Source organism: Furipterus horrens, unplaced genomic scaffold (assembly GCF_987537825.1).
Source record: "Furipterus horrens unplaced genomic scaffold, mFurHor1.1.pri manual_scaffold_1, whole genome shotgun sequence".
Lineage (NCBI taxonomy): Eukaryota > Metazoa > Chordata > Mammalia > Chiroptera > Furipteridae > Furipterus > Furipterus horrens.
Window position 1 is genome coordinate 4,739,812 of NW_028327171.1, and position 15,419 is coordinate 4,755,230.

Sequence of the window (15,419 nt, forward strand, 5' to 3'; positions counted from 1 at the left end):
AATTTTGTTAGACTGTTTTGTGACAGCTGTCATATCAGCATGTATTTTTAAAAAATCAAAACTGGTGAATTTTTGTGCAGCATTTTAATATTGAAGATGGAAGAAGATACTCAACATTTTCAGCATATCATGCTTTATTATTTCAAGAAAGGTAAAAACGCAACTGAAACACAAAAAAAGATTTGTGCAGTGTATGGAGAAGGTGCTGTGACTGATCAAACGTGTCTAACGTGGTTTGCAAAGTTTCTTGGTACTACTGACATCTTGGCCAAATAATTCTCTGCCGTGGGGCTGCCTTATGCACTGGAAGGTGTTCAGCAGCACCCCCGGCCTCTACCTGCAGAAGCCAATAGTGGAAGATCGCCGACACACTCAAAATATCCAGATCAATAGTTATCGGTGAAAATGAAATGTGTTTTACTTTATGGGAAAAAAAAAATAAACGGGCCTTTTGGCCAACACAATATAATTCTTACTAGGTCCCTTTTAATCTGAAGTTGTCCCTCGTGTTACATATTTATTTTTGCTTTGTGATTTGTTTTGCTCTAAGATCTTTCTATTGAATTAGTCTTTTCAAAGTACCAACTGATGGACTTATTTATAAATTTTCCTATAATGTTTTTGCTCTCAAATGAATTCCTGCTTTTATCATTCTTTTTTTTTTTTCTAGACGTTTAATTTGAATGCCTAAACTCATTAGTTTTCCTTCTTTCTGGTGCAATAAGCACATTTAAGGCTATGAATTTTGCTGTGACTAGAGCACTGGTTATTGTAAGCTTATTTTCATTTAAGTTTAAAAGGCCTGTAGCCCTGACTGGTGTGGCTCTGTGGGTTGGGTGTTGTTTCACGGAGTGAAAAGTTTGCTGGTTCGATTCCTGGTCAGAGCACATGGTGTGTGAGAGGCAACCAATCAATGTTTCTCTCTCATATCGATGTTTCTCTCCTTTTCTTTCTCCCTCCCTTCCCCTCTAAAAATAAATAAAATCTTTAAAAATGAAATACAAGGGCCTGCAAATGAAGTTTTGGTTTCCTCTTTGATGAAAGTTATATAATTTATAGATGCTTATATTGAATTTTGATTTTCCTTTTGGTAGTAATTTATCATTTTATTGCACTACAGGAGAGTGTATGGCTTGGGCAATTTCGATCTGTTAAAATTTCATTGAGATTTTTCTCTTTGTGGCAAAAACTATAATTGTTGAATTTTTTCTGTGGATTAAAAATGTATAAATATGTATTTTCTGTAAGATATAAAGCACATCATAGTGAACATTTTAGGAAGTAAATACTCAATTCTTGAATTCGATCTTTTTTATGTACTGGGCTTTGAATTTGGTGACTGGTTAGGACTTGACTTTTCTGCTACTTCCCATAGCCGAGTCTGAGCACGGTCTTCTCTTGGTGGCTACTGATGGCCCATCAGTGGCTGCTCAGCTGCACCCAGGAAAGCTTGCCCCATTCCTGCCACTTAAGACCCAGAGGCTGTGGTCTTGAAGCACTGGTCCCCAGTGAAGGTGGGAAACAGTGACCCCTGAGAAGGAGGGGCACCCACCTGCATGGGGCCCTTGCTCCACAAGCCGTGCCCATCAGAACCCTCCTCTCCAGAGCTGCTGCTCCTCGGCTCTCAGCCTGAGCTCCCCGCCACAGCGGGGCCTGCCAAGCGGACCACACAGGCCTCTGCCTGGGGAGTGGCAGGCAGTGCAGGCCGTAGGCAGAGCGAACGTTTCAGTGTTCTCTGTACCCTTGGTCTTGGTCAGGCAGGTGCTCCCTCAAACCTGGTGAGTCTTAAGGCAGGAGTGAATTCTTTCTTCGTCCTGTTCCATGTAATTTAAAGCCTGGAGGTATGTTGTCTGGATATTACACGGAGAGCCTTAGGGGGCCTGGTTGGGTTTGGGGGTGAAACACCCCAGAAAGTCAGAATCGTGCCTACTGGGTAGGGACCCAAGGCCTTCCCATTTCCCCAGCGACATTTCATAGAAAAGCAAAGCGGGGTAACAGGGGTCCTCACTGAGTGTTCAGTCCTTGGTCTGCCGCCCCCTTTCTTCTGAACGATACGCTCTCATGACTTGACCACATCTTGCCTAAGCATAGGTGGATCAGCTTTGCTTCTACACATCGGCCGCCCTTAAGTTTCTGAGCCAAGTCCCATCCTCTGCGTACCCTAACCGCTTGGCGTGCGTGAGACACAAATAGCTCCCAGTGGTCAGGGTGCAGAACTGCCCAGCCTGGCAGGCATGCGCTCTCCGCCACCTTGGACCACAGGTGTGATTCTTTTCTACTCAAGTGGCCCGTTTGAGTCTGGTGGTCACAGATTATTTATATGCAAAAGGTGGCCGTCCCTTCAGCGCGCATTTTCCCAGGCAGTTGCTCCGCTGGGCGACTTCTCATCTCCCATTCGGAGTCCCGGTGTAAGGGGGCCTGGCCACGCCATACCACGGACAGCGTCCTTCACAAGCTTTCTTCGGCCTTTCTGAAAATCAGCTGGGAATTACGAAGAGTGTTTGTGAACAGTGGTTTCCAGTGGTCCCCCATGAACAAGGTCACATGCACACCTCGGTGAGAAAGTTGGGATGGTTTGGGGGGTACACTGGCCCACGAATCAGCAGGGGCGGGGACTGGGCAGGGACTGCGCAGGTCCTGGCCTCTGCTCAGCAGTGATGCGGGAGCAACGACCTCCTCGGACGGCTGCTGTGAAGTCACTCATGGCACCGCGTGTGGCTCTCTGTGTGGGCTTAGAATTTAGAATGTCCCTGAGGTTCTCACTCAACGGGAAGGAATTCGGGACTAGAATGTGACTCGCCTGGGATGTTGGGGTCTTCCGCCATCCACCTCAAGCCTACACTGGACCCAGGTGCAAGCACTTCCTTTGTGTCCGGACTCATCTTCATTAGCTTCAGCTGATCGAAACTGAGGTGGTTAGATCCTGAGCCAAGGGAGCCGAGCCCTTGGCATCTCTCAACAGACGTGGGGACATGGTGCCATGCGACGGGGAAACCGGAGGAAACGGACATGGCAACGTGAGGCCCTGGTGAGGCCAGGTGAGGGGGACCCGGCTTCAGTGCAGGCAAACCTGGACCAGGGCAGGTGGACTGCTGCCGGGCCGGTGGGGGGACGTGGGCCATGGCCTGCCCCTCCCCCGAGGGGTGCCCCACAGTGATGAGGTACACGGCACCCAGAACTAATGCTCCCCAAGCCCTTACTCGTTAGACCCACATCCACAGCTGGCGGCTGTTAAACACTCTGGCAGCTTAACCTGCCAGGATGGAGCTCCTGAGCAGCGTGCCCCCCCCCCGCCCCCCCCCGAGTGGGGTCAGCCTCCCTGCAGGGAGGCCTCCAGGCACGTTTCAAGGGTGTCTGGTACCAGAGGGTGGCGGCCAGCACACCGAATCCACTACAGTTAGTCCCAAAACGGAGGATGAAATGGATGCATTGCAGCGATCACAGAAGTTATTCTTGGTAGTAAGCTGACACACTTTTTCTGGGAAAACGCAATCAGTTTTAATCACCAGGAGAGTGAGTGACAGTGAAAACCAGCCCATTTCCCTTAGCAACTACAGCCAAGACGCCCAAGAATCCAGAGGCTTGAGAGCAAGCCCATTTCTTTCTCTTTCCTGTGATGACAATAACACAGAACGAGGCGGCGAGGTGCTCCGCTCCCTTGTCTTTGGCGCGGTCTAGGCTGGGGCGCAGGTCTGCTCCTGGTCCAGCTGTGGGACGAAGCAAGTGGGACCCAGCCTCCAGTGGCCCACATCCTCCATCACGTGACCACACCTAGCTGCAAAGGAGCCAGAAGCAAGTCTCTTGCCAGGTGGACATGGCTCCATGGCAATACAGCCATGTTTCTGAACAAGAAGGGGAAATCAGTGGGATTGTGAGAGAGCCTGGAGACCTGTCACAGTCCCAGTCACTGCTGCAATGTGGGGGTAATTCAGCCCAAAAGCTTTTAAGGGGTGAGTCAGACTCAGGTTCAGGACTTGGGAAGACTCCATTGGAAAAGGCAGAAACACCAGGGTTCCACCTCCTACCAGCTATAAGAACAGGTGGGCCTGGGACAGGGACTCTGGATAAAATCAGGCACAACGCTTGGCTCTTTTAACATTTTATTTCTGATTAACCTCTGCCTTCTCTGGAACCTACAGCACCGCTGAGAACTGGAGCCAGGCCCCGTTTCTGATGGAATGTTGATGGACAAAATGTGTTACTGCCTAAAGCGACATTTCCAAAACAGTGAATTCATAGTTCAGACTCTTTCCTTCACCTCCCCATCCTCTCTTCTTGTTCAAATGCGAGCATCTGGCAACCTGAGCCTTCGAGAGGGGGCAGCCCCAGCTCCAGCCAGGACAGCCGGACATCTGAATTCCCCTTGCCAACCACCAGTGGAGGTACCCGGCCAGGAAGAGGGAGGGTATGTCGAGCCCGAGGCCCTTGCTGGGGCCCCTCAGGGTTGAAGGAAGTGGGGAGGGTGGCTGGGCTGCAGCTCTGCTTCAGGTGACAATTATTCCCTAAGGAAGTACTCATCCTACTGATGTGCATCAAATGGGTTTACTAAGGAGATTACATAGCAATACACATCTGAAACCATTTCTCAAAATTCTGTTACTTTTTTTCATTAAAAATGATTTCTCCCTGTAAAATGTCCCAGAAAGCAGAGCCTCTTTGTCTTCTGCCACGTTAAACACATCATCACACACAAAGGTGGGCATGAAGGAGACTTAGGAGCGAGAGATGCGTTCTGTGGGCACCAGCCCGTGAACGGCTCTGCACAAGGAGCATCACTCTCCCTGCTGAAGCCCTGGGACGAGCCGCGCCTGGGCTGGGGTCGTCTGCACTCAGTGCCACGTCACGGACACGTCCGGGGACGATGGCCAGCCCCCCGAGCCTGCCCTGCCCGAGCCCACCCAGGGAGGCCAGGGGGCATGCAGAGCGCAGGGCTTATTTCTGAGGGCTTGTCAGTGTGGGACCGACGGCAGGAATGGCAGGACAGGAAGGAAGCAGTGGGTTGGGACAGGCTCACCACACACTGGGAACCACAGAGGGGCTAGGGAGGAAGTGGCTTCAGGCCCAGTGCCCTGACTAGGACACAGGTCTCTTTGAGGGTCAGAGAGAGGCCAAGTTCATCAAGTCCCGGGTGCTGTTTTGGCTCCCGCCAGTGTAGATGGGTCTTCAGCTGCCGCCCCTGGAAATGAGCCTCCTGCTGCCAGAGCCACCAACACCGGCACAGACACATGTGCCCCCTTACGTAACCTGGCACTGAGGTGCATTTGGGGACACGGGGATACACGGTTCCGCACCAGGCCCTAAGACTTCAGCACTTCAGCCACTGTCGCCAAATCCCCTGGGTCCTACGACAGCAAGGAACACTTCCTTCCAGTTTTCTCAGTTTCAGGGTTACCACGAGCGACGCAGAGGCAGCCTGAGGTCTGCAGGGCAGGCCGCCCGGGACCCTCGGAGCGCGCCCGCGGGCCACCAGCCAGGCCGGGCCAGGCCCTCGCCGCCCCGCAGAGCTCAGGCTGCCGGTACCGCGCCCCGCGCCCACACAGCAGCGGCGGGGTCCGCAGGCCTCGGGGATGCTCCTCCAGACACGAGCTTGCCGACAACACTGAGACGTCCCGAGGGACTTCGAGGAAAAGGGCTGACAGGAGGCGCCTCTGGGAGTAGACGCCTAGAGGATGGGGAAGAAGGCGGCTGTGCCCCGAGGGGTCAGGCCCACCTTCGGGGCAGGTCACGGAGGAAGCAGGGCGCCCACCGCCGCGGGGCTACACCCTGCAGAGCCGCAGCGGGAAGTTCTCCGTGATGAGGTGGTCGCCCTGAAGCAGCACCACGATGTTCACCTCGAATTCTGCGAAGACAAAGGACAGACAGGCTTTAGCTCACCCGCCCAGAGCCGGGGCAACCCAACGCCGCGCCCCCGCAGGCCCGGCCCGCTCTGAGCCGCCGGGGCAGGGGCAGGGGCCGGGGCCCACGCCGGTCGCCCAGCTTCCAGGGGAGCCCGGGAGCCGGCCGCGCGCCGTCTGATGTCGCCCCGGCGCACCTGCTCCAAGTGCGTCTCTCTCCCCGGGAACAGGCAGCCCCTCCTTTGCGGGCCTCGCTCTCCACGGCGCCAGGCACATGGCACTGCCGGGCGGGAGGAGAGAGCGTGACCGGTACCTTGGCGGTGGCCTGTGGCGTTGTTTACATGGAAGGATCGGAGGCCCTGAATTAATAGCATATGGACACTTTATAAATCTGACTTAAAAATTCAGGTGCTTCATGATCAGTCTAGCAGACAAAATTACTTTCTGGACCTTTCTGAAGTTTATGAAAACCAAAAGGAGAAATCAACAGAGAAGTTCCTCCTCAACTCAGAACCAAAGCACTGGGATGCAGAGCAGTCACAACACCGTCGGGCCACGTGTGTGGTGCGCCTGGGGCCACGACGCTGGGGCCGTGGGCGCTGCCCCGCGGGACCCGGCCCGGCTGGGGGCTGCGCTCTGGGGCGGCACCGGGGCAGCTGAGGGCGCGCACCCTGCTCTCGGGCCCCGGCGCGCTGGCCTTCGTACTCAGGGCATGTACGGCCGATTCCATGATAATCACACACATGCGGGTCACGTTTGACCAACGTCACCTTTCAGGCGTCCTGACCCCATAAGCTCTCAATGTAACGTTCCGATGACACGCTCAAGGGACTCCACAAACAACAAATTGTGTTCTGGCCCCGGTGAGCTGAGCCCCAGGACCCCCACCCACACAGAGGCTCACGAAGGCCCAAGAAGTGCCCGGTTCAGTGGCAGCCATGACAACCCTCCCCTCTTTTTAAACTGACAGCACACCACTCAACTCTGGTGATGAACTGCTCTTACTCAAATCTTAAATTATATCATTTGGAATTGCTTAAAGTAAAATCATGGTCTCATTTTAAAAACAGAGATTCTTTCTGGACTACAAACAATGCACCTAAGAGGTGTTGGGGGACATGACACCGATGAAACACCTGGCCTTAGGGACTGAGTCCCCATTCCTCAGAGAATCAGGCGCAACAGCAGGAACAGGTACCAAAGCCCCATCGCACGTAGTCACCGGTGAGCCTCGGCCCTGATGCAGACACCTGTCCCCAGAAAGCCCCGGCTCCACCATGATGAATGCTCACAGGACTGTCACGCGCTTTGGGTCTCCGTCCCGACCTCCCACGCACAGCGCTGGCTTGTCCCTTCCCTTGCTGTTAGTCCCTGCCCACTTCGCCGTCCCCTGCCCTCGCCCGCACTGCCGAGGTGGCAGCGCAGTGCCTTCAGAGCTGGGAGAGCTCGCCGCGGGCCCTCCGCCCCAGCACGGCGCTCCTCTGGGACCCTGCGTGCAGTGACTGAAGGACGAGTGCTCGGAGTGGACCCGACCCAAGCAGGTGGGGGTGTCTGTCCCAGGCACTGGGCGGTCCTTCCTGGGGGCCACACCTGTCACGGGAGACACCGGGCGGCCCTGAGGGCTGGGAAGCGGCGCTTACCCACTTTGAAGTTGGTGGTCTCCAGTGTGGGGCAGGTGAACAGCCGGGGGAAGACCATGTAGATGGGGATCGAGAGGCCCCGACAAATGTCCCCGTCGGCGATCTGAATGTTCTGAATCTCGGTGGCATCACGGGCATAGCCTTCAGCACACCCTGGGTGGTCAGAAAACAGCCGACGTCCAACAAGCCTGTCGAGACGCTTTGAGACTACAAGGGTCTGCATCTACGCGCACACCTCTTCTCCCTGCTGCGCCCAGGGTTCTCAGAGTCCCCGTCCCTCCACCTCTCCGTGCCCCCAGGCATTTACCGGAACCGAGGCTGCCACCAGGGTCGCCGCGGCCCGCAGGAGGGCAGGCCGGGGCCTTACCGCAGGTCTCCACGCGGACCAGCTGCAGCTCGATGCTCCGGACGGCGGCCTCTGAGCTCTCCACCACCAGCTCGCCCGTCAGGGGCTGCGTGATGACGCAGCTGGTCGAGTTCAGGTGTCCCCTGATGAGAAATTTGGGGAGCAGGGCTCTCTGAAACCAGACAGACAGAGCCGTCAGGACTGGACATGACTCAACGGTCATTTTGGTACAAATAAAAATGGAAAACAAAGTTGGATACCGCGGATAAAACCCCCTGGGATGCTATTTTACTAAGTGGGGTAAGAGGTACAGGAGCGCTTATGACACCTGCTGTCAGCGTCATTAACTGCCGCCTCTGCCGCCCCCAGACTCACAGGGTCCCCTCCCTGCCTGCGTCGGACAGCGGCGCTCCTTCAGACGGAGGAAACGATGCATAAGACGCCGGAGGAAGCGCTTGCGACACTAGCGACACACACACTCACACACACACACACACACACACACGAAAGGGTTTCACAAGATAATCAATTTTAAAATGTTCTCAACAATACAATTTTGAAAAGTCAACACGTTTATTTTACCCCAAGGAAATTCAAAGGAAACAGCGTCCTTCTGTCCCCGAGGGGAAGCCTGCGGGCCTGCGGGGCACAGGGGTCCAGAGTGAGACCACCGTCCCCGCCCCGCGGACCGTGCAGAGGCGAGGCCGCCGCTGTCCAGCAGCACCGTAGCGCAAGCTGCAAAGGTGAACCGCACGTGTAATTCAGATTTTTCTAGGAGCCTCATTTTGAAAAGTAAAAGGAAGTAGGTAAAATCAGCCAACAGATCCAAAATATCAGCACCCACATATCGTCGATATTTTCAGGTGATGGCGTTGACAGTCTCTTCCCCACACTGAGTCTTGGACACGCAAACCTCGCGCTTACGGCTCGGCTCAGCTCAGACCAGCCGGCCGGTGGCCGCCCTCCTGGGCAGCTCAGGTCTGGGACTGAAGAGCAGGGAGCTCTGAAAGGGTCTTCATTCAAGACAGAGTTCTAAAAATAACTAGGAGTAAAAGAAGCTATTTGTTTAGAAAAGCAAACAGTAACAGTCTGCACTAAAATGCTTTTAAGCAAACGAAGAACACTGAAAAGCTCTCGCGCTCCAGCGGAAGGTACTCACCAAATGTCGCCTGTCCTCGCACTACCATGATGTGAACACACACACACACACACACACACACCGCCCCCGCATTGGAGGGTGGGCACACTGGAGTCAGTGCTTGGCCCAGGTGGCCCTCAGATTTCCTCAGGGGCACCACCTTCCACCAAGGAGACGCCCAAAGCAGGCAAGTGTCAAGTCATTGACATTTATAGCACAGGAGCCAGCAGGGAAGCTCCCCACACAGGTACCCTAAAAGGAAGCCCCCAGGTCCTCCCCCGCCCCTCCCCACACAACACTCCAAGCGAAGATCCCCTGGTCAGAGTGCACGTCCGTAACCAGGACAGATTCTCATCTGGGCTAAGGACAGAGAGTCTAGCTAACAAGACCATACATATTAGATCACCACCTATAAATATAAAGTAGTAACCAAGAATCAGTCAACACTGGAGGAAAATAAAAGCAAGAAAGGGAGGCACTTAGTCCATAAACAGAAGGACCGAGTCCCTAAGACACAGCATCGATGCAGGAGGCAGAGCCGCAGTGAGAGGAGGGGCTCTCCTGGAAAAGGAGCCACACCTGGAAGTGAATCACAGTGTTGCTGATCCACATCCCAACTGGAGGGCTGAAGAGCCACTTGCCGAGCCAGGCAGTGAGTGGAGCACTGAGTCTGGGTCTGCTCCTGCCGTGTGTCCAGGAAGTGATAGCAGAGCCGTTCACAGGGTGAAGGAAGAAAAAGACCCCCAAATGCTAGGCACACAGGCCGAAGCAAGATCCAGCCCTGGGCAAGCGCTCTGAACTGCCAGAGCACAAAGGAAGGGAGATGCCGGATCTGGGGGGAAGGAGGAGGGAGGCAGAGGGAGCAGAATCAGCTCAACTCGCACAAACCTGAGGACCAGATTGTCATCAGTGTCACTGCACACGAGAAAACCAGGGACCTGTTTCCCAAAGTTCTACGGGTAAATGACATTAGAGCTGGAATTTTCCGCCTAGACTAGGATTCAAGTGTGGGAGCAGGGTAAGATATTTTCTAGACACTCAAGGATTTAAGTTCACTCCTCACCCTTTCTGAAAGAATGACTCTAGGATGCATTCCAGCTGAACGAAAAAATAAATTGGAAAAACAAGAAAACGTAAGCGAGTAGAATCTATGGTGGGCGATGACTATGGGAAAACTTCGAGTTAAGGCTAAGGAATGTGACTGGTACTTGGGCAACAGTGAAGAACTGGTTTGTAAGCCAGTAAGGAGTTAACATGGGGAAAAGAAACCAATGACAAGCGGGAACTTAGACTTCAAACGCAACAACCAAGGTGGTGCCATGGGAGGAAAACGCAGAAATGCTACAAACTCTGCGGAAGGTGCTTATTCTCAATGCTACTATTGAAACTCGCGTCTGTCCGTGTATGCTGAACATTTAAGGGCAACTACTAGGAAAGGAGAAACAGGATGTTAGAGAAAAAAGGAGCAAACAACAGAACAGAAAGAAAGAAAAGCCCTCACCACCTTATAAATCAGACCAAAGACAGGAAAATAAACGAGAAACAATAAAGTATACAGAGCCTACAGGACAAGACGTAGGGAGTAAAATGTGACGGTTTCAAAACCGGAACGAGTGGGTTACATTCCATCATTAGAGGCTATGTTTCAAAAACTCGGGCCAGAGGCTGTTTCCCAGGGACGCCTGCAATGGAGCGGTTTGTACCGACCCGCTCAGCACCTTTTCTCCCTCCAGCTCCGTTACCACGTCTTGCATCACTCAGATTCTTCAGAAGTAAGAAATGCAAACTTATCCTAACCAACCTAAGGAAGAGTGGGACTAACTGCCTGCCCGCTGCCCCGTGCACGTCCCCACTCGGGCTCAGAGCCCTGCAGGGGGGCAGTCGGGCTGGCCCACTGGCGTCACGTGCTCTCCAGGAGCTGCAGAAGGCCGGCGTGGGTAACGGCCTCTCTGAAAGCTGCCTGCGGCACGGCCCTGCCCCGGCTGTGGCCCCGCGGGACGAGGCCAGCACCACGCTTGTGCCCTAGTCCCAAGCTTGCCTTCAACCCTCTAATCAACAGGGTCCAGAGAGTAGGCTGTGGGGTGAGAGCGAGGAGGACAAGCCATGTCCGTGGGTGACAACAGGCAGGTGGCCAACGATGAAAAATAAAGGGGACGGCCACCCGAACAGGTAGCAGTGGGGACTGGGGCTCAGGGAGGAGTCTCTGACCACAATGCAAAACGGGAAGGAAATGTAAGACGTAATAAACATATATCCTGAGAAACCTTTCAAAAGCATTACTCCTCTAAGTAGTTACTGAGTTTAAAAAGAAATCCAAATAGAAAATAGACTATTTTGGGTACAGACAATCATCAGGAATTTCCTCTGGATACCCAAATAAAGAACAATCGGGCAACAGTCTGCGAGTGGGATCCAGTTACTAAGAAAATATGCCGGCAACATCCGAGGTGAGGAACACATACCTCTTTGACATTCTGTAAGGTCTCAGGTGTGACAGTGAAGTCCACGGGACTCGGAGTCAGTTTCCCCTTCTGAGGCTGCAACAGGAGATAAAACCAAAATTAGGTGCTTGAGGGCCAAGAATTCCGCAAACTTCCCTTTCCCTCTTTAAAGGAAGGGCAGCACAATGAACTTGGCACTAAGAGGCAGGATGATTGGGTTTCTTAATGCAGTTCCACCAAAAAACAGCACTCACTGTGTGCTGTGTCCAAGCTGTTCACACCCCGGACTCAGTTTCCTCGTCTGTAAAACGAGGGCTCAGATGTCTTAATCTCTAAGGGTCCCTTGAAGGTCCAGAGTTTAAAGATTAGAATTAAGTCCTGGTGGGTGTGGCTCAGTGGCAGCTGAGTGCTGGCCTGGGAACCAAAAGGTCGCCAGTTCGATTCCCAGTCAGGGCACATGCCTGGGTCGCAGGCCAGGTCCCCAGTTGGGGGCACACATGAGAGGCAACTGGCTGATGTTTCTCTCACACATCAATGTTTCTCTCCCTCTCTTTCTCCCTTCCTTCCCCTCTCTCTAAAAGTAAATAAGTAAAATCTTAAAAAAATAGCATTAAAAAAATTAGACGTAAGAAACAGAGTGGCAATACAGGGAGATATTTTAAACCTCTCGGAACTAGAGCCAGCATCAGAGCATCCACGACGTGCCACTAAGCTGACAGGCTGGCCCTGCGGGGCTGCAGCTGCCACCGGCCCGACCCCACGGGGGAGGACGGCGAGGCAGAGAGAGTGCAATGGTTTGTCCAGCAAGAGGCAGAGCTGCGGTGAGAGGGCCGGGGGCGGCCAAGAGACACCAGGGAACCCTGGGCTGTGAGCGTGAGTGTCTGCTCCCATGTGTCACACCGAGGGCCTGTCACTGCGAGGTTCTGCACGGCCAAGGCACAGCACAGCCAGGCTGCAGAGGACTCCCGAGAATTTACACGGAGTCATCAGTTGCAGGGAGGAGGATCCAGTTCCTTAAGCTGATGTGTGAAAGGAATTTGTAACAACATTATGTCACTACAAGAGATCAGCAGGGGCGTCAGGAGGGGAACCTCCCGGGCCCTGCCATGCGTCCTTGCTGAGTCAGCAGGGGCGTCAGGAGGGGAACCCCCCGGGCCCTGCCGTGCGTCCTTGCTGAGTCAGCAGGGGCGTCAGGAGGGGAACCCCCCGGGCCCTGCCGTGCGTCCTTGCTGAGTCAGCAGGGGCGTCAGGAGGGGAACCCCCCGGGCCCTGCCGTGCGTCCTTGCTGAGTCAGCAGGGGCGTCAGGAGGGGAACCCCCCGGGCCCTGCCGTGCGTCCTTGCTGAGTATGACTGGACCGCAGGCCCGGACTGCCCGTTACCAGGCTGGGCCACCTCTCAGCTGTGTCCCCCACCATCCTGAGGGACAAGGCAAGCCCCCCTCCAGGACAAGGACCAGGCTTGCTCCCGCTGCGAACAGAAGGGAGGCCCCAGCCGGCACCCCGCAACTGGGGCACAAACCCTGCGCCGCGCAGTGTCACTGCGCCCACGCGCCTCCGCGCCCAGGGGAAGGACACCCAGGCTGCGGCTCAGGCTGCTGGCTGCGCCAGGAGAGCACGGTCCCTCGTCTGTGACCCAGGAGCCCGTGCATCTGAGCCCGCAGGCAGGCCCCAGGGGAGCGTACCGCGGCGTGAACGATGAACTCGCAGGTCTTCGTCAGGTCTTTGGCCAGCAGAGGCCGCTTCATGTCACAGCGCAGGGTGTACTGGAGGAAGAAGTCAGAGGGCAAAGTATCACTTTGGTGAAACTGGCTTTCACTTTGAAATTATATTCAAAGAGACAATATTTTAGAACAAATCTAATTAATGTATATGTGAAATTGTAGATACACAGTAGGGGGACTTAGTGGTCAAAATAAAGGCATTTCTATTTTTGAAAAAACACGTTAAGGTTACTGCTCAGCCTCTTCCTGTGGCTGGACCGGGAACATGGGGGCAAAGCCCTCTCTGCTGGAGGAAGGCCAGGGCTGGGGAGGAGGGCGGGCGCCGAGAGGCAGGGCAAGTTCGAATCCCGTGACCCGCCCTCCTGCGCGAGCCCGGACAGACGGCCCAGCTCTCTGCGCGCCAGCCTCCTGCTCGGAGAGACAGCACAGGGCCGCCCACCTTCAGTGGGGACAGACCGGCCCCGCGGCTCCCGCACGCGGCAGCTGCTCAGTGGGAGGTTCGGGAGCCTTCGGCGGGGACGAGAAGCTGGGACAGCCCGGGCCGCACCGGCCACAAGCTCCCGAGTGGCGCCGTGGCGCTGGGAGCTCAGAGCACCGCCCGCCCCCGCCGCCCCCGCAGCATCGGGGTGGCCCTGCGCATGGGGTGTCCAGCTCCCTGAGAGAGGGCCTCTGGCCCGAGGGCACCTGCAGTCCAGCTCCTCGTGTTCCCTACCCTAGAGCAGGAGCAGACGGGAAGTCCTTCTACATTTCCATTTCGGAAAATTCAAACACCTCCCAAAGGAAAGAAGACAGGGAAGCCCCTCACGTCCACCAGCTTCCAGGTCGGTCAGCCTGCGGCTGCTCTTCCTCACCTGCCGGAACCGCCTGCTCCTACCGGGCAGGAGCGGCCAGCGCACCCCCGGCTCGTCACACCCCGTGCCCAGGTCCTCTGCTCGCCCTGCTGCTTCCCGCCCCGCACGCTGTGCCCGGGACTGCGGCCCACGGGCCCCAGCTGAGGGCACCGCATCCCTGTCCATGGGGGGAGACGGGTAACGAGGCGCTAGAGCAGGGCTGCCTAATGCGTATCTTTTTTAAAAAAGTCACATGCCCCCTCTGCTAAGTTACCTGTTGTGCTAATCATCCAGGAGAAACTTTAGAATTCTGTTAAAAATAGTTTGTAGAAGTGGGGTGCTCAAGAAGCTACAGGATTGGGAACAAGCCAACCATGTGAAGCAGTAAGTTACTTTTCATTTACGGCACTGCTAGGAGTGTAAAACTTTTTTTAAAGATTCATATTTTATTTTTCCTTTTTTTTAGTTTTATAATAGTTTATGTATATATAATAAAAAGAATCTTCTATTTAGACAAGATCAAGTGGCAATATACTTAGATTTTTTAAATATGCTTTATTATGCTGTTACATTGTCCCAATTTCTTTTCCGTTTCCCTCCACCCAGTGACCCCCTCCCTCCAGTTGTCTCCCCCCTTAGTCCATGTCCATTGGTTGTGCATATAGTTCTTCTCAGCATCTGTCTCCTCCACTCCCTCCTACTGTGCTTCTTAATTCCTGTACCATCTCCCTCCCTTTCCCCTCCCCCCTCCCTGCTGACCTCCCCCCTATGTGTTCCCCACACCTGTAATCCTTTTCCCACTTTCGTTGCCTACTTAGTCTGCTTTTGTTTCAGTTCCCTAGCTCCTGTTGTTGGTTCTTGTGATAGTTTTCATTTTAATGTTCAGTTTTGATCCTCGTTCTTTTAAACCAGTCCCTTTAACATCTCATATAACAGTGGTTTAGATCTGAACTCCTTCAGTTTTACTCTGTCCTGGAAGCACTTTCTCTGCCCTTCTATTCTGAATGACAGCTTCGCTGGATAGAGTAATCGTGGTTGTAGGTTTTTGCTTTTCATTCCTTTGAATATTTCTTGCCAGTCCCTTCTTGCCTGCAGAGTTTCTTTTGAGAAATCAGCTGATAGTCTTATTGGGACCCCTTTGTACACAATTCTCTTCTCTCTCGCTGCTTTTAAGATTCTCTCTTTATCCCTAATTTTTGACATTTTGATTATAATGTGTCTTGCTGTGGTTCTCCCTGGGTCCAGTTTTTTTGGAATTCTCTGTGCTTCCTGGACCTGTAAGGCTATTTCCTTCCCCAAGTTAGGGAAGTTCTGCTTCATTATTTTTTCACGTAATTTTTCAATTTCTAGTTCTTCTTCTTCACCTTCTGACAACCCTATGATTCAGATGTTAGCTGCTTATAAATGTCCCATAGGTTTCTGAGTCTCTCCTCTTTTTCCTCAATTTTTGACTCCCTTTCTGCACTGGT

General features: G+C 53.8%; 1 protein-coding gene across 1 annotated transcript in view; it reads right to left on the reverse strand.

The window, feature by feature from the left end:
- Positions 1-5,013: 5,013 nt before the first annotated feature.
- VPS26C (VPS26 endosomal protein sorting factor C) overlaps positions 5,014-15,419 on the reverse strand; it is a 32,509-nt gene continuing 22,103 nt past the window's right edge. Inside the window, exons 4-8 of the mRNA XM_090271735.1 lie at positions 13,082-13,162; positions 11,421-11,495; positions 7,842-7,992; positions 7,475-7,627; positions 5,014-5,839 (exon numbers count right to left, since the gene is read on the reverse strand). Coding sequence (XP_090127861.1) covers positions 5,757-5,839; positions 7,475-7,627; positions 7,842-7,992; positions 11,421-11,495; positions 13,082-13,162 — 543 coding nt within the window. The 3' untranslated portion in view covers positions 5,014-5,756. The remainder of the gene's footprint in view (positions 5,840-7,474; positions 7,628-7,841; positions 7,993-11,420; positions 11,496-13,081; positions 13,163-15,419) is intronic.